General features: G+C 36.8%; 1 protein-coding gene across 1 annotated transcript; it reads left to right on the top strand.

Moving 5' to 3' along the window:
- The first annotated feature begins 454 nt into the window (after positions 1-454).
- shtn3 (shootin 3) lies at positions 455-20,169 on the top strand. Its single transcript, XM_066649368.1, has 18 exons — positions 455-585; positions 710-762; positions 2,310-2,370; positions 7,448-7,542; positions 7,766-7,928; positions 8,447-8,544; positions 8,822-8,903; positions 9,415-9,509; positions 10,285-10,431; positions 11,529-11,682; positions 12,602-12,761; positions 13,034-13,104; positions 13,215-13,318; positions 13,838-13,852; positions 14,871-14,936; positions 15,118-15,235; positions 16,461-16,728; positions 17,481-20,169. Exons 1-18 carry the CDS (start codon positions 561-563, stop codon positions 17,620-17,622), a joined length of 1,917 nt encoding a protein of 638 aa, XP_066505465.1. The 5' UTR covers positions 455-560; the 3' UTR covers positions 17,623-20,169.
- Positions 20,170-20,204: the final 35 nt, after the last annotated feature.

Below are 20,204 nucleotides of genomic sequence, written 5' to 3'. Positions count from 1 at the left end.
AAACTTATCATTGCGTGTTGCAGGCATCAAATTCTACATGTTTCTGTATTTACAACATGAACACATGTTGGTCAGAAGAAATATTGGAAATCTGTTCTTGTTAAATTTACCAATCAGAGTGTCGTTTTATTGCATTTTACAAAATTCCTGTATGCAAGATTTGTATTAAGTCCTGGAAATTAATCGTTATTTAAATAGGTTTTTTTGAGTTGCTACTTTTGTATTTCAATTCAGAATATTTTTTCAGTCATTCTTCAATACAATTACAAATGAGAAATAGAAACGCCTCTACAGGCGTTTTTCTACCCGTTTTCCGCCATGCCCCGCCTCTTGTTTTATGATTGGTTGGCGTTCCCTTATTAATCTGCGCAAGACAACGGCGCGGTGGGAGTTTGTAGAGCTCGGTCAGCCAATCGCTACGCAGGAGTAGGTGCTCGTTGGAGAACGGGTGTGGAAAACGCCGAGGATGGGAATGTAGTGGAGGCTGCGCGTTGTGCGGACGGTGAGGGAGTAGAGAAGAGTCTCGCAGTCTCACTGGCGCTGCTGACTGCCAAAGGGCTATGGATGCGAGTCAGTTACCTACAGGTAAATATCATTAGCACGCATTTAATCTCCTTTCATTGACCTTTTTATGTTCTAGGAGAGCATATTGTACTGGTAGTGAAGACTCTATTGTGCGGTAACACCTTGCTCATCTATCTCTCCTCAGTGGTCATGGAGGCCAGTGGAGAGGAGGGAGAGGCTGACAGAGTGAAAACCGAGGTAAGAAATGCTTAGACTGGGATTTATAAATTCACTGTAGCCCAATTGTAAATAAATTCCTCGGGCTTTAACACACAGAAGCCACCGTTCAGCTTAATGTCGAGTTTTTAAGGCTTTAGCTCCCCGCTGAGTGAAAGCTAACCGGCATTTTGATTTAGTGAGAGCTCGGTGACACCCTTCTGCAGCTGACCAGGGGTTTGTACAGCACATTGTTTCACATTACAGATGTAGGCTGTGTTTCTGTGTATTTTTAATTATGCGTTTACATTGATACGAAGCTAAAATATACCTTCGTTATCTGTAAAATATAGATAGATATATATATTTGAGGCATATTGTGCTAATGTAGCTCTGGCAGATTTTTTTTTCCTGCTGAAAGACGGCCTAGTGAACTTACCTCCCCTCACTGTAAAGCAAAGCCCTAATAGTGGCTCAGTTGATCAGGTGCTGAATAATGATACAAACACCTCTTTACAGCTGAAGGAAATAAACTTGAAAAGCAGACAGCAATGTTGGCACAAATGGGCCTTCACACCCTACGGATATAGAAGAGGATTTTTTGTTATTTATTTTTTTATTTTATTTATTTATTTGTTTTTTACTTTTAATTTTTTAGGCTGTTTCATTTTATCTCAGATCATTTTATAGTCTATTTCCTCAAATATATTATTGATAGAAAACTAAACATTTTTTTATATGTAACTCAAATGGAAACATGAAATGACACATGTATTCCTTAATTGCTGTTTAAATTATTTACATATTTTAGAAATTCTCTGATCATATCTCTTCTCAATGACATCCTCAATGGCAATGCAAAGCAATTCTAATGTACATTGTTTGGAGGGATTTTTAAATACCCTAAATGTCTGCTTTTCTATAGAAAATAAATATGTTCTCTGACAAATAATGCTAACCATACTCTGGAAGACTTTAAAAAGACTCTGCAAACCCTGTTGAAAGACTAAAGTCTGACACTCTGAAGTTTAGTAACAGACTGTTGTTTTTTTTTTTTTTTTTTTTAAATGCCTAGTATCTTGCAGGGTCACAGTTTACGTGAGCCAAGACTAAAAGCTAAAGTGAATATAAAACATGGTTAAATATATCAGAATGTCAACAAGAGACATACTTATTATATAAAAGCTGACTGGTATCCTGACTATCTTATACAAAACTATCAAGATGACAGGACTGTGTGCTGCGGACTTTTGAAAAATGTTCAGAATTTGAGTGAATGCGTTGATCTGTAATTTGGTCCCACATTTTGATAAGGAGATAAAATAATGTGTTATTACCTTTTGGCAAGTTAACCTATACGGGCATTCATCTATTTTATTTGAAAGCCTTTATATAACTATATATATTTTTGCTTCAAATCTGTGTTACAACAGCAGTTTGAGAAGATGAGTGACACTAGGTTATACTGACACCTAACTGAAATATAGACAGTGACTGAAACTCCTGCCTCCTGCATGAGTTCTGAAAACAAATGTAAGTCGTAAGATGTATGTTTTCAAAAGGTTTATTTATTTTTTTATATGCCACAGTGCCTGAGGCTCACTGAAGAAAGAGATGAAGCTGAAAGGCAGCTGAAGCACATTAAGAGAGGTAACATCATATACATACTCATTTATATGACTGGTTAAATATATATGTAATAGCAAGAATTGAAAATTTCTTTTAATACCTGGCAATTTAAAAAGTTGTCCACCACAGGTTTTCAGTATCCTTTTTCCATTTCGAAAAACTACGTTTCTTCATATTTTATTTTCCTCAGCCATTTTAAAAGCAGGGGCGGCATAGTTACTCTGCCTATGGTGTCACTGTCACACAGCTCCATGGTACAGGGGTTGTGGGTTCAAACCCTGCCTCTTGTCACTGTGAGGAATTTGGCTTGTTCTCCTTGTGTCAGCATGTGTTTCCTCCAGGTGATCTGGTTTCCTTCCACAATCCCAAAATCCCCTACATGTTGTTAGGTGGATTGGCTATTCAATCCATAGATGTCATTAGGTGATGATATACTTAATTATATGACTTCAGTGTGTCACATGGTATTTGGTTCATTGTTGAAATGGCTTTAGCTCCATCTCCATTGCTCCACACCTTTCAGAACTTTTGCAGACTTGGATAGTGAGGTTAATTGACAATCCTCATGCACTTCAGCAATACTCAGCAAGTATTTAGGTGTCATACCATTTAGGTATACCTAGAAGGAGCCACAAAAAACAATCACCTTATTAGATTTGTACGATTAATCTAACACTTCATGACTTGCTTCGTGTCACCTCCTCCCTAACCCATCTCATTATCACCCTGCCTCCAAGCTGTCCTCTGAATGAGCCCTTATTCCCAGGTGTAAAACACTATCCCAGTCCCCATGGCTACTTGGAACCAATCCTAGAGATGTTTTTTGTTTAGCTGAGGTGTCGTAATTCTGCTTAGTGCCAGTGTAAGGAAGGTTTGACTCCTCTACAGACAGACGTGCTGTTACTCACAGTATAAGAATTATTGCCTAGGATTGGCTCTAGACTCAGGTAAGATGGTTTTGATTCTTGCATTAAATTTAATATTTAATCTGACTAAGTTTACAGTGCTGTAGCTGTTTTTACACCCAGTTTTAATGTATATTATAGCATCTGAAATCTGTAGAAGTTGTTGAATAATATGTTTAAGGCTATATAGGACATATGTAAGATTACATTGTTAAAAAAGCCTCATTTACTCAATCTAAAAATAATTTATGTAGTCACAGTTGCATTAACTGTTTTAGGATACTGATTGTTTAATTTAAAGCCTTTTTTTGCGCATGATAAAACCAGTGCAGGCTGGAGACAGTGTTGACTAGTAGTGGAGCTCCATTTTATCTTTGTCAGAATGAGGTTGCATCTCACATTTAGTTCACACACTGTTCCTCAGTGTTATCTCAGACATTGCAGCATTTTCTACTTGAATGTGCTCATGTTGTAAATTAAGTCTCTGCTACTAGAAGGTGATCATAAAATAAATTGCTGTTAAATTGAGTTATACAAGAGCATAAAGCTATAAATTGTATTAGCTATAAATACCAGTGAAAAGTGTTATTGTATTGTTTGAATAATGTTCTTTTAGTAAACTTACATTTGCCTAGGAATGTTTTACTACATATACTACATTGGCTTAGTAGGATGTTTATTATAGGTTAATAGATCTCAAGTCTCTGTCAGGTGATGCTCCACACTCTATCTTAAACAATCAATGCATCCTCCTGAAATTTTCATCATCCCCCAGAGGAGGATTAATAGATTATGACGAATACTGTACTCATCTTTGCTCTTAGTTTTCTTTTCTTGTAATTATTTAAATATCCAATGATTAATCATTCACTATTGGAAACTAAATGGAAGTTTGTGTATCTATTGTCATTTTATCTCTGTCTGGATAAATGGAATTAGAAACATGAGGTTTGATGTTGAAAATGAATTTTAACTGTTATACATTGTCCTGATGGGGATGTACTCAGAATTATTATTAATAATAGTATAATTATTTAATATGCATTCTCTGTGAATCCTTGATAAGCATATGCAGTAGATCAGATCATTGGCCACTACAGTTCTCTGCAGTGTCTAACATGACTCTGCAAATGCCAGTGTAGTTTGTCCCAGTTGCAGACATACAGGACAATGGTCCTGTGTTGGTTGCACATGATTGGTCGGAGAGCTATTTGATGATTGGCTGCTGTGGGGAAACTGCTGCTGAGTATCTGGGAGGCACAGGATCTGCGTCTGGCAAAACAGCTGCTTCCCACCTCCCTCCTTGGGATGCCTCAATGAGCCTTAGTTTTAGATCCTTTAATACTCATGTAGTGAAGTAGCATGCTCTCCATTTGTCTGTTTTGTTAAAGAAAAGAAATGAACTGTTTTGTGTGTTTTGCTGAGTCTAAGCTGATTGGAGAAGAGAGATGTCTTAGAATAGAATAAAGAGCGTTAGTGTGCAGTACAATTAAGGCTCCACTTCCAAGCACAACTACACAGTGATTAACAAGATAATGTTCTGATTTATCAGCTCAACATAATTGCTGTAATTGAAAAGGGGACCTAATATTAGCTTAACACATCTTCAGTGACAAAGATGCTATATTAAGAGTCTGTGTGAAGCACAGTGAATTTTGCCTGAGAAGAGTAATGCTGTGCCTAATTTTTGTTTGAGTTTTGTTAGTTATAAATATATGTATTTTGCTCATACAGCATAAAAACCATTGCTGACCTAGAATCTCTCCACTGTAGCTTGGCCTAGAGCTCAGCTCCCTAGTCAGTCATTAGGGAGTTAAATGAGCAGAACCAATTTCCAGGGAGGCTTTGTTAGGGCACAGAGCTCCACCATTTTCATTGGGTGCAGCGTCAGTCCAGCTGGATCTGTTTTTGGCAGCAGGTGCAACTCATCTTACTCATTCTGCAGGACTTGACCAATGGTCAGACTTGCTTAAGGGTTAAATGGATTGATAGTACTATAAAATTGACATTTTATTATGCTCAGCAGAGACAGTTAAATATTTTACTGCAAACACAATGAATACGTTTAATAAGAACATCCATACATGCATATTCTAAGCTATATTCCCATTGCAGGCTTAAAAACCTCTGTGAACCATTCTTATCTTATTTGTGTTGGTGCAGAATTGTATATGTTCTTAGACTTATGGTCTTGTCTTAGCTGCTTTAAGCTTTTTCAATAAAAAAAATTGAAAAAACACTACTGTACCAAATGTGCAAATCACGGATGGCACCTTTATTTATTTATTTATTTATTTATATGAAAGTTGGTTAGTGTAGAATAAATGTTATGTTTCATCCTAATGCCCAGTAATTATGGTTTCGTTGGCTGAAGCCAGGGTATCCCTTCCGATTGTCTGACTGTGTTTGTGTGCAGCCATGACAGCTGACTGCAAACACAAATGAGTTGTAGCAAATGAATGGAGCCAGACATGCTGGAGGAAATGCCTTTTCCTTAGAGACTGCTGCTTTACTAATGGCTTTCTGGATGTCTGTTCTCTGATTTCAAGGTACAATGTCTCATCAGAACTATTGTAGAGGTTTTTATTTTGCGGGGAAAACATGAGGGTGAGCAAGCATTAGCTTCAGCTTTCACTCAGCTTATCCAGAAATTGGGCATTTGTTCTCACTGCAAGAGGGAAACAGCCACATTCTGTGGTGCAGTGCAGCTGTCCACTCTGCATATTTCATAGAGAATAATGTAGTTACGAGATCACATCATTCTAAATGCCTCTGCTGTACTGATGCATGAGCACTGGGTAGTTGCCTGTTTTCTGGTACCTATTAATATCAAAATCATGTTATAGAGAACTCATTTTTTCACAGCTTTTTATACTCATCTTCTGCGTGGTAAAACATACTGCTATCTCAGCAGTATGCTTGACGTGTTTCATTTTATGCAGAAATCCTGAATAAATGATTGTTTAAACCACATCCCATTATCCTCATCCTTTCAAATCTTTATAAATGCTGCTTGCTTGCTCATGATGTGCATGCTTGTTGTATTAAAAGAAGTGTAAAAAATGTTTGTCAGAAGAAATTATAAAAAGAAATGTATTCAGCAGCCAGGTCTGCAAGCAGGCTGATGATGTATTCCAGTCTGGCTGCATGCTGAGAAGTGCATCCTTCATGCATTATTCAGCAGATGCTTTGTGAAGAAACTGATGACTTAGAGCTCCTTTCATCTTCATTCACTCCCATTGAAAGCTGAGCCTGAATCACTCACTGACCAAAGCATCACCCACTAACACACTGTAACACATCCTCACCCTTCTGGGAGGACCTTTATATGACATGTGGTTGAACCAGTGGTTTCTTTTATTTTATATCAGTAATTTCTCTCATGTATTTTATTGTGGGTGGAAAACTTTTAATCAAAAACAGATTATTTTTTGTAGGTAGGTTTTTTACTTTAATGCAGGGCTATACTTGTGCATTTGGAGGAATGCAAATTAAAACGTCCCTTATATTTTGCTATATATATTGCCACAGTTTATAATAAATCCTGCTTTAAAATAACTGGAATCTTAATCTTTTTTTTATTAAATTTTTGTATTTTGCAATTAATAATGTAAAAATAGAATTAAAATACTATATAAACACCTTGTCTACTAGGGACAAAAACAGAAGATTTACACAGGGAATGGTAAGCTCATGACAGACTGAAGCAAGACTGGACCCCTACTGAGCAGGCACTTGTACTTTGTACTTGTACTCTGACTGGCATTGCTATGACACTTGATCCCTCGCTGCGAGCTCTTTATGGGGTGTAGAGTTGCCATAGTAGGATTCTGTGACAGCAGGAGTATTAATGCTCTCAAAAATTTTAAAAGGCCAGCCATTGTGAAGTTGTAACAGATAACCTTGTAGGTGGTTTCTGCTTATGTGGCCCTAAAAATCTAGCCTTTAATATTTCTTAATATTATACACCTCATATGTTATCACATCTAATTTTCATGTTTTCCGAGCAGTCTTCTAATCATGTTGATGCAGGGGTATTGTGTATCATTATCCTTCCCTTCACTTTATATAGAAACATGATGACAAATGCTGTACTTATGCTGACAAAAAGAACGTAAGACCACATTTGGAGTTATATAGTGCAGTCAGTGACCAATGGTCATGTATCAGAAATATTCACTTTTTTCTTCTAGTATCCCAAATGGTGATTGAGGAGGTGAGTGTGCTGCAGACACAGCTGGAGATTGAGAAATCATGTCGGGAGAATGCTGAGGCTCTGGCTACTAAGGTATAGCAGCCAGAATTTACTCATCACATAAAAGATATCAGAGAAAAGCTTTATATGTTGGTAATATATTTTTTGAGAATATATTACAGACTATAAATGCACTGTCAGTAACAGAATAATACATTTTGAATTTCAAAACTGAATTAGTGTTGCCACACAGCAGTTGTTGTAGCTTTGTTTCTTCATATTTTTGACCATGTAATTTTATTCTGTATGCCTGCAGCTGAACAGTGAGAACAGGAAGCTAAAGTATCTGAGCCTCACATCTCGGCCATGTCTGGACGAGCTACTGCCCAGCATCTCAGACTGTATCTCCCTGGAGGAGGAGGCAGACCCACAAGAACACAGCCCAGACCCCTATACCCAGTATCAACAACAGGTCAAAGGTACACTATCTCTTTGCCAAAGACTGCTTGAAAATGTGAGCATGGAACTTGACGTTAATATAGTAATCGTCTAGGGTAAAATGGTAGGGTCCAAAAAAATGAGAATTTTGATAACGTTTAATATCATATCAAAACTCTGATCGACCCTCTTCCACATCATTCAGCATACAGCTAAACAGTGTATGCTCTTGTAAACTGATGTACTCTCCACGGTCTTTCAGGTGTGCTGATTTGTACAGTTATGTTGGATTAGCGACAGTGTGAAATGTGGTTGGCTTGTACACCAGTCTGTATCTGAATTTGTGTATTTGTTCCTGGAGTAGAAGTTATCCAGTAATGAATCAAGTATTAACTAAGTTATTAATTCTAGTTACATGCCTATCATTATCTGTTTCATTTCAGATTCACGTTTGCATATGTAAACTAGTGCAAATATAAATGCTTGATGCATTAGCTTAGAACATTGCAAACAAAAGGCTGAAATGATACTGAGAACCATTGCTTTACATTTTCCACAGATCTTCAGGAAACTGTGAACACTTTGCTAGAGGAAAAAAAGCAGTTAACCTGTCAGGTACAGGAGCAGCAGAGACAGATCGAGGAACTGACAGCCCTTGTAAGTGGTGTTCCGTTTATACTTTTGTCACTGTAGGAGCTCACTCTTGTTATACAGGGCTATGTAGTGAGGCTTTGGTGTTCTCTACATCCATGAACCTTTTTAGCAATGAATGAGCTGGTAATTAAGGCACATAATAATATAGAATTTATCTGCTCAAATGTTATGAGTAAGTTAGTAGACTGTAAAATGTGTTTTTCCTTTTTTTAGTTGACCAGACCTGTTTCTACCATGTTTTGGAAGCAATCTGTTTAAACAAACGTTTACTGTTTTATAGACTGAAAAAGAGCAAGCAGAGATTAAGGACCTTCAAAAAACCATTGAGCAACAAAGCAAGACACTCAAGAGATTCAACAGAGGTGTGGGCTATGCTTGCATTTGATTATAAAACATAGTGGCTACTGATTATCTCTTGATGAATCCTAATGATTATCAGTGATTAATATGATGAAATAATTTTGATTCATTATGTGGTCGGCTTATATTGTGTTTATTCACATTCCTGCTACAGTCTGTGTATGACATCATCCTGTAAGAGTTACTACACATCTGGCATTTGCCTGTGAAGAGAATAATTTCCTCTCAGCCCACTCACTCCTGGCCTCCATTAAAACGCCCTGACTATATTAACCAAAGGAGATGGTCCAGGAATTCCCTCAGCTGTGTTTGGGGAGATTCGCTTTAATTTGTTCTCCATTTAAACCCCTCCCCCCATAGCTGTGTTCACATTGACTGTGATGGCTATGCTGAAAACAGGGCAGCTCTCACATGCCAGGTGTTTTGCTTAAAAGTAAACCCCTCTCCATTCAGTATGTAGCTGTCATTTCCTAAAGACCAAGTGTCTTAATAAGACTGTGTGTCTCTGCTTAGTGTCCATGATGGCTGCACATGAATATGAGGGGTTGAAGGATCAGCTGGATCTGGAGCAGAGCCTGAGGCAGAAAGCAGAGACCTATGCACATGAGGTATGACATGAGCCCAAAAAACATACAGACAAATATGATTACAGTCCTTTATGAGTTATAAAATCTTAAATTTCACTGCAGCTCAGGTGAAGGTTATTTAAAACAAAAAGAATGAATTTTTAATAACTTTATAATTGATTTTTAACAAAATATAACAGGCTAAAGTGCAGTCACTACATTTATATGAATGCATTGATGCATTTTTAACACCGCTAATATGACATTATTATTTCTTCGGGTTAATTAAATCACCTTTTCACTTACTTTTATTTCATTTTATTTCATTTATGCATTTACAGAATGAATTTTAAGCCAAAACTTTATCTAATCAAGTATCAGAAAACATATCCTAAACATTTCATGTAATCATGTTTTGCTTTTAGAAGCTTTAAACACTTTCAACATTTACATCAGTGTGAACCATTCACACTCTGTAAGTTCCTATTTCACATAAAAACCTTTGAAGATTTTGTTTCCAATTTTTAAACAAGATAACATAGAAATGTTGAAAAACATTAGAATTGCCCTTTAATGTATCAGCTTTCAAATACTGTAGGTCATTTATGGTAATATTGAATCTGTTCTCTTGAGCAGCGTTTGTCTAATTATCCTGGACCAGCTGACTTCAAAATCTTTTTCCAGCCAAAATGCAATAAATAATGGAAATGACATTAGAGTGTTAAACCAACCAAAGCACTATTCCTCTAAATGTAAGTGGTTTCTGGATTTTGAGATGATTCCGAGTGTGTAAGTAATGGTCCTTTTTATCTTTTAGATGCTGGTGAAGCAAAAAGAGGCCAACCGGCAGAGTATGATTCTCCTGCAGCAGGCAGACCCCAGTATTCAGCTGCTCAAGGCTCTGGAGGATGTAGCTAATGTAACCAAAACACTGGAACAGGAACGACTGCAGCACCAAGAGAAGGTAGACAGAAAACTCTTATACCTTGAATTTTCATGTTAATATTAGATTTACATAATACCTGCTTATAGATTAATGGGATTTTTAAATTTCGCATTTTCCACTAATTTCCCAGTTTTAAATTATAGCTCTTATACCAAAGAGAAAGCTGAAGAAGTACTTGAAAATAAATTAAAACTCAACAAAATCTCAACAAGCCAACAATACAGTAGTGATAATCTAGTACTGTGCATTGAGAAACAAGCTGCTCTGCATTTGCAGCCTCAGCAGATAGTTAATTTCCTTAAGGAACCACAACAAATTAGAGGATGTAGAGGGTACAGAAGGCTGGCTGTGCCCCCACACCAGCTATGTGTTAATTATAAACCTCGGATCAGAGGAGAAGTCAGGGGGCTTGACAGAACTCAAGACAGCAATCTTTCAACCACATTTCCAGATGCCACGTCATGACTTGTTTCACATTGTGTTTTTTTGAAAAATGTTTTAGACATTAGTTAGCGCTGATAACTTAGCAGGAAAATAAAAGAAACAGCTGTTTTAGAGGGTAGCATTCATGCAGTGCAAAGATGCTGACAGTAGCTCAGCCTGCAACCCTACTTAGAGAAAGCACTGCTTGGAGCAGGGCTTGTGGGCCATCAATTAATGAATAGATCTGCAGTTACTCAGGACTTAGAAGCTAACTTTGGGCCAACATTAAGTAAATATCCATATGCTGCGTCTCTGAAACTATTTACAGTACACCACTTAGAGGAAGACATCCATGATATTTGCCGATAAACTTTGAGTGTTTTGACTGTGAACTTTGCAATTTTCCTTTATCATAAATGGTTTATGTGCTACAGGAACCGTGTAAAGTGAAACTTCAGTTATGAGCTCAGCTGTCAAGGTGCCAGAGTATTCCTTTCTACTCAATGAAAATCGAGATAGAAAACTCTAGCTGCATTAAAACAATGATAAACATGGTTGGGTTTGTTTTGCCATGGTCTATCTTGCTGTGGTTTTATGTCATTGCATACACGCATTTAATTTACAAAGCTTTAATTTACATGCAACATTTTTTGACTACTACAGTAAATGCATCCCATTCTTGCTCCCTGTAGGTAAAAGCCCTGGAGACCGAGCTGGATCAGTGTGCCTTGCGGAAGCAGCTAGCACAGCTGCAGAAACAGCTGGAGATTCTGGAAGAAGAGAAAAAAGACACAGAGGAGCGCTTGCAAGAGGAGGCGAAGAAGCGCAGCAGCTTGGAATGCAGAGGTGAGCTCACATCCTGCAGCATAGACAAAACAGCCTGTTTCACTGGTAATGTAGGGAACGGCATTGTATTCTACATTCTAAAATTAAGACTATACTATTCAAAACAATACGGTCCTAATTAGCTGAATTATTTTTACTTTAAGTCACTGGTGATTTATTTGTAGCTTGCTAAAATGTAAATTGAATGGTATTCTGAAGTAAATAAACTCTAAATCATCGGAAACTGGAGCTTTCTCAGTTATAGTGTTAAATATGTATATTTTTCTATACAGTCGTTTTGAAATTATGTAAAATGTATTCATAATATCAATTCTATCCATATCAGACTTCTGTCCACATCATACATTCAGTCCTTCCCCTCCTGTTTTTCTAAATAAATTGGTTAATTCAGAGAGAGTTAATGTGAATCAGAAATTCTGATTTTTTTTTTAATATGTGAAAGTGAATGGGAAATCTTTTGTGCAACTGAACCTAGTGGGGGTTGTCAAAAATAAAATACGTTATTATTGGTTAAGATTATTGGTTTTTATTGTTGGTTATTATTGGTTCCAGACCACTGATGTAGTATGACAGATATAATCTAAATATTGTGGTTGATCATTAGGGGCAAGTTTTTTCCTTTAAATTCTGACAAATCGTGATTAAGATTCAGAGCGTAATGAACCAGCACTGTATGTGTGAATAAATAAATAAATAGTTAATTTCAGTTTGAATTTCAGGCTTTCTGTAAAACAGTAATTTTAACTAACGACAAGATAAAGTAAATAATATGTTAATGGGATATCTGTTACATATTATTTTAAACATCCAGCCTGAAAAAGCTTAAAAGGTAAATGAAGGCAAACTAATGCTTGGAAATAAAGAAACATTATCATGCAAGGCTTTTTGTAACTGCAATGACTTCTCCATGTCTCCACAGTGAATGAGCTTCAGGAGTCTCAGAAGAGCTGTGTCCCAGCCTCGGGTCCATCTCCTGGGATTGCACCTCCCCCTGCTCCTCCTCCTCAGCCTCCTCCACCTCCCCCACCACCTCCTCCTCCTCCACCCCCACCCCCTCCCTCTCGCTGCAACCCTCTTAGGTACTGCTCCACTTATGCTCCAAAGCCATGCCATACACAGTTTGTACTCTCAGCCTTTATTGATATTTTCACATTTTATGGCTAATGTCCTATACATATTGTAGTGTTTTTCATTAAATATTAATGTTCTGCAGTAGATTGTTTTTTTTTTTGTTTGTTTTTTTTTTTGACAGATATTTCTCCAATTAATAATTAATAATTCTGATATTCTGGATAGACATTACACCGTACATTTGCTTTTCCCTAACTGTTCTTATTCATTTTGTAAACAGCTCCCTCATTGCAATCATGAGGAAATCTTCCAAAGGTGGAAAAGGCTCACCAAAATTAGAGTCTGCTCCAGGTGACTTTGCCTTTGGCTTCATGCAGTTCAAACAGCATATTTGTCTGTGTTGTCCTTATCTGCCTCCGGTTTTGACCTTACTTGACAAATACTGGCTCTTCTCTTTGCAGTGAATGAAGGGGTGGATGATGTAAAAGTGAAGGCTGTCAATGAAATGATGGAAAGGATCAAACATGGGGTGGTGCTCCGACCTGTGAAAAGCCAGGAGACAAAGGTGAAGCACAATGTGGATTATATATATTTTTAATTAAACTGTTACCTTGTTCTTTTTCATTTTAATTGTGTTAAAAGTCAGTAGAAACTACTTTAATTTTCTTTTAGCTTTCAGATATGATTGATTAATATAATATCTTAGCATTTTACAAAACAAATTGTCATTATACATTCAGTTTACATTCTGTTTTGACAATCTTTTGCCTTTGTTCAGTGTCAGAAACATAGAATATAAGAATATAAAGGTTTTTATATGTTTAAAGTGTTTTCTTTTTACAATGCAAGGCTGTATTCACAGAACTACCAAACTGAAATCTATTACTGTGTATCCCAGATATACAGTATTTCTTGGACTGTAACAATACTGAATAAAATAATTATTACATATAAATATGTTATAATATACCTTTTACTAGTGCTACCTTATAAAATAATTTCTCTATATTTTGACCAATGATTTATAATGTTGTATCTTTTTCACATTGCATGTGACCTGCTAAACTGATCCGGGCTTATGCAGAGATTTGGCACAAAGGTAATACTGACAGTTTATCATTGACATACTGGTGTAAAAAATGTACATGTAATACATTATTATGGAGTTCATTTTAACAATTAGATGCCAAGTTCCTTTGATGGCAATCTTGATAAAACAAGAAATATTTTCGGCTGTCTCCATACTATGAATGTTTTGTCAGCAAAGTATGCTATGTCTAAAGTATCATTTACGCCAGTAATTCAGTCTGATTCATGTATAAATCAATGAACAGCAAACTCATAAAAGACATATCAAAGTGGAAACACACTGCTACCCTTAAAATAATGTATAACAGTAGAAAAGCAAGGAGGCTCACCGTCATGAAGGAGTTAGAATATGCAGCCAATGTTACAAAACTGTTTTTAATATGTAGAAAATGATGTTCAGATTCTTGTGAGAGCTGGATTCACAAAATAAGCAAATAGTAAGCAAATAATAACAAATTATTAAACAAATAGTGTAATTTGCTATTATTATTTAAGTTGTTAGCACTACGTTAAATGCACCATATTAGAGCAAAAGACTATAATAATTATCATGAATTACAAAATGTAGTGTGTGTGAAATATAGTTATGGACTTTCGCTTTTTAATTGGTAAAATACTAATGACAATACTATATGAGCGCAAAGGGTCATTGGTCATTATCTCTGAGGGCTGGTCTAGTTATTAAGGCCCTGTTGTATGTGGACATGTCATAGGGAGACAGAGTAAATTGATTGCGTTTAAAGCATTGATTGACTGAGCAACCGTGACAACAGTCAGACTCACTGGGGCTGTAGGAGTTAAAATCAATAGCTCAGACTAGTGGTCAGAGTTTTAATAGCTACCATATGTGCTCTGTTTCAGTGCCAGAGCCCTTTTTCTGTATCATCCAAGTATCACAAATAAAAAGCAGCTTGAGAAAAAAAAAGCTGTTGAACTGGGGAAAGATGCTTCATGCTGCTCTTTGTGACAATGCAGCGTTGTTTTGGAAAAGTGCAATTCAGCATTATCTTTACTGTCCTTCTGTACAGCCGCAAAGTCCAGCTACTGAGGAGAAACAGCAAGAGAGCGCAATGGAGGAGCTGAAAGGCATTCTGGTAATTCACCTTTTTTCATTCAATTTCTACTTATATGGGCTTTTATTCTACTCACATTTTGCTCTTTATGAAGATCCTTAAATCTGTTTTAATTCTGTGCATTCATTAATGAATTAATTCTTGCTCACTTAATATAAAATCAGAGGAGTACATTTCTCATTTTTCCTCTTTGTCATCTCAGGACACAGTGAAGAAGAGTCCTAGTCGTGGATTCCAGGAAACATTGCCTGTTAAAAAGGACAGTGAACTGGAAGTGATTCTGAGGAGAAGACGCAAACAGGCCTGTGATCCAGCTGCAGGTCAGAAAAAATAGATTCTTAAAGTAACAGAACAGTGGTCTGTCGGGGATGCAGAGCTGACATGAAATAATCTTTGCATTATTATCTGGGGCAGCATGGTGTCACAACAGGTAGTGTCACTGTCACACGGCTCCAGGGTCCTGGGGTTATGAGTTAAACCCCTCCCTGTCTACGTGGGTTTTCTCCAAGTGGTTGGGTTTTCTCCAAGTGGTCTGGTTTCCTCCCACAGTCCAAAAACACATGGTGGTGGGTGGATTGGTTGTTGGAAAAAAAAAGCCCCTTGGTGTGAGGTAAGGTTTGACTGCCGCCCTATGCCCATGCTCAGATACTGCTTTAACATTTAGGGTTAAAATATACTCCTTATTATATTTATGGTCACATTGAAAGAAATGAGGGCTATATATATATTTGGCTGTATTTTGGTATATATAAAAGATGTTGTATAATATGTAAACCTAATTTACTCATTAAGATCTCAACTCAGAGTAGTTCGCTGTGAAAATGTGAAATTTTAGAGAAAGTGACAGAGACACAGTTGATGACACAGAGGTACCACCTCAGTACCAGACATCTGGATGTTTCTAAAAAAAAGGGAATGGAGGAGGTGGTTTTTTTAATATATTTATGACATAGAGGTGAATGTGGGGTAGAGTAAGCCAAAACAGAAACAGAATATAACTTATTTATTACTTTACGCTATTTTGCCATTATTTATGTTACAAAAATAAAAAAATATTTTGTCTCCTAGTTTCTTTAAACTGAATTGTAAAGAATTTGTGCACTGTTTCTCATCAAAGACTATATTTATAACTTTATGTTTGAATTATGCAGAAATTTCAAAAAACAATTTTACAGTGCTTAATAAAAGCACTCTGTTTAATGTCATTGATTCCTTGATGGGGAGTCCCATTTTCTTGTCTTCATAAACACACACTTAAAAGGTAGGCTATTTAAATCAAGGTTATTTAGTACCTAAATTATTTAGTAACCACACTGATAATAATATGTAGTTAAGAAACTACATAAAAATGAAAAATGAAAGCTAGATTTAAAGGGTCAATACCCTTAAGCCTAATGCCAGAACCACAAAGATTATATAACAACCTTTCTCTGCAATAGCATTTTAGTTCCTCTCGGCTTGATTTCAAGCGGCTTAATTATCACCATGACCTGCGTTAGGAAATCATGGCCAAAATTTGAGTTCTTGATATACTTTTCTGTGCAGGTGAGATGGATGGTCAGCTCAGTAAGGTCTCCTCGTCTGATAGCCTGAATGGTCGTCACAGTTCTGACTCGGGTAAAGATACGGATGGGCCGGGCAGCAGCTCTCTCTCAGGCAGTGAGGCCGGCTCCAGGAGCAGCTCCGATTCAGGCAAAGAGACCATCACAGCCCGCAGGAGCTCAGACTCAGGAGCAGAGCCTAGCACAACCAAACAAAGAGCTGCCGTTCACAGATCTTTCTCTGAGAAAAGGCCTTCAGAATCCTGTATTAGGTAAAGTTACCACAGTCATTATTAATCAGTGTAAAATTACAGTCACATTAACCCAGTACATATTTGGAGTTTCCTGGTGAAAATGCTGAATTTTACTGTTAACAATTAATGGAAACTTATAGCTTCGTTTTTCCTCATTCTCAAGCCCGTTTTTCTTATTCATCACACATTTGCCCATCTTTATCAGACTGACTAATTTCAAACATGGCAATGATGAAAGACAATTTTTACGTATTTCTATAGTGGGATTTTAATACTGAAATTTTCATTATAAACACAGATTTTTTTCAGTAACCTGATATATTTATGACATATATAATGATATATAGTTTTTATTTGTGCTGGGAACTGCAACATTTTTGATAATGGAAATATTAAAGGAAACCAACATAATATTTTTACTTTAAATTTACAACTTTAAAATAATTGTGATTCTTCAATGATCAGTTATAGGGCATTCCATTAATGCTCTTGGCTCAGCACTGCAAAAACTACCCTTTTTAACTTATGGGGGAGGGTAGGAAACAAGCTCAGTACTGTGGAAATTGCTGTGGCTAGAATTTTAGTTGATGGATCAGGGCAAGTTTACGACACCATGTTTATCAAAAGTAGAGTCATAAATGCTAATCATAAGCTTATGGCCTGTTTAAGTGTTGTTGGTTCTTTTTGAACTCTTAAATCTTTATGTCATTGATCTTGTCATATGACACTACAGAGCTCAGAAATTAAAACTGTCTCGTGGTTTCTTACAGAGCACAAAATAATGGAGAGCAAGATAAGCGTGGGCAGTCCAATGGGTTCAGCCACCACACACAGAGTGAAGACATGCAGGCGTCTCTCAGCTCCTCAGCAGACGACAATGATGCAAATGGCAGCATGGATGCTGAGTGTTAACAGCAAGTCTCACTAGCAGGACAGCTGAAGCATTTGCACAGAATCTTGTTTTCATTTTTCAATTTGTTTATTCCGTAATTCACACAGTACAATTCTAGGTATTCAGTACACAATCTGTCTGATGGTGTGGGTTTGTATCCACTAATGCAAAACATGGTATTTGAATTTTCTTTCAGAAACATCCTACATTTTGAGAACTAGAAGTGAATTCCTTCATTACCTCTTCGAACATGATTCTTTGATCTTATGCACATTTTCTTTAAAAATCTTGATTTGGCCGGAATAACTCTTGAGATTTAATGTGCAACAAAATACAGCTCATGTGAATACATATGATTCCTTTATTGTGATGTTACAGTAATTTGTCATGGCTGTAAGTCACCCAGCCACAGTTTTTATATACAGTATTTCCATTAGTGATTAATGTGGCCTAAAAGTGACATCATGAATATTTGACTACAGTGATCTTTATCAAGATATGCACTATAGAGTTCATTAAAAAGTCTAGTAACACATGAACTTCACAGAACACAAGATACTGACATGTTGTTACTGTCGAAAAGTTTTTTTTTTTTATGTAGAGAACGTCCTTTCTATGAAAAGAGAAAAACTACATTTAAATTACAATAATAGCTTAGTTACTATAAAACATCAATTTGGTCACCAACACATTTAGCTTTGAAGTGCTTGGAGAGTTTTAAGGCCTGTAAACTTTGCTTAAAAGCCTTGCTTGCAGAAATTAGGTCAGTATCGTGCAGGAAGGCCACATAAGAATACTAGGACAAAGTTTTAGGGTCACTGCATTGAAAAAAGATCAAAATAAATAAAAATTCAGAAAATAAGTCAGAATTCTGAGAATAATGTCAGAATAATTCTGAGAAGGGTGGGACGGTGGAAAAGCAGGTAGTGTTGCAGTCACACAGCTCCAGGATCCTGGGGTTGTGGGTACAAGCCCCGCACCAGGTGATTGTTTATGAGGAGTTTGGTGTGTTCTCCCTGTGTCCGCGTGGGATTCCTCCAGGTGCTAGTTGTGTGTGTGTGCGTAGGTGTGAGTGTGTGAGTGAATGTGTGTGTGTGTGTGTGTCTGTGTTGCCCTGTGAAGGACTGGCGCCCCCTCCAGGGTGTATTCCCGCCTTGCACCCAATGATTCCAGGTAGGCTCTGGACCCACCGCGACCCTGAACTGGATAAGGGTTACAGACAATGAATGAATAATTCTGAGAATAATGTTGGAATAACTCTTACAATAAACTAAAGCTGTATGCATTGCAGTCAGGGGCTGTGCTGATGGAGTTAGTCGTCATTGTGTGGAAGCGTTTAATAAATAAGTCTGTTCATTTCACTGACTGCTTCTTTCACAAATCACTCTATGTTGCACAGACTGTGAGTCTGTCTGTCTGAATATTATAATAAATAATAACCCAAAGAGTGTTATTCTGACTTTATTTTTGGAATTTTACTGAGTTTTATTCTCAGAATTATTCCAACATTATTCTCAGAATTCTGACTTTATTCTCTGAATCTTTTTTACAATGTATTATTTATTTTTTTCCAATGCTGTGGCCCTAAAACTCGTAGAATACAGCTTTTAACATGTTTAAATATTGGGCATGTCTGACAGGTAATTTCATATTGCAATAACAAATGCTATATATCATTACATTGTCCAAAAAAGTGAACTCTATGGTAAAGATCATTGTTTGCAATACAAACACTCAATCCTGTGTCCGTCTGAGAACAATACTGCTCACCAAGGTTGTTATATCTGAGGCTCTGACCTCTTAAGATGCAAATATAAGCCATGCAAGTGCTCTGATCAATATGGATAATGATGAAGGAGATAGATGAGGGTCTATTCAGTCTACCTCCTCCTATATATACTCACATCCTAGCTATCTTTAAGTGTACAGGTTCCTTACGTCATATATAGGTGAACACCCTTAAGGAGTGACATGTTATCCTCCACTGTCTTCCACCAGATTCCCAATTTTATTGCACTGCGGTGAATTCACTGCTTGAGGATTGTATGGTGTTTGCTTTGTTTGACAGTATGTAATAATTTTGAAGTAGAGCTAGGTGAGGTTTGAGGCTTTTTATATCCTCCCCAAAAAATGAAATGTCATCTGCTAAATGTAATGGTGTGTAGGACACAGGACACCTAATGCAGATGATCACTACTTTAACATAGAGATACTTTATCAGCTAGAAGAAAATTTGACTGTTCTTTTTTATTATATTTGTTTAATTACTGCACCCACTGAGATCTGAATACTAATGTAATGGCACATTAAAAACTATAACATTTTGAGGTAACTATTTTAGGAAAACTCAATTTGAACTGATCCAGATCAGAAACTTTGGGATGTTTACTTGCCTTACTGTAACACTGTTTAGTACCTTTCTGCCTGCTTGCCATCCAGGCTTTCCTCTGTAAGATGTTAAGGACACTTTCGGGACATTATCTGATAGTTGTGATCTTTAAATGTGTGTGCGTGTGTGTGTGTGTTTTGAAGCTACAAACAAATGAGTGCACCTTTTTATTTAAAAATCATGATATTCTCCTGCATTGTACCTTTTAAACTG

This window comes from Hoplias malabaricus, chromosome 17, assembly GCF_029633855.1.
Source record: "Hoplias malabaricus isolate fHopMal1 chromosome 17, fHopMal1.hap1, whole genome shotgun sequence".
Lineage (NCBI taxonomy): Eukaryota > Metazoa > Chordata > Actinopteri > Characiformes > Erythrinidae > Hoplias > Hoplias malabaricus.
This window is presented reverse-complemented; position numbering and strand designations above follow the sequence as displayed.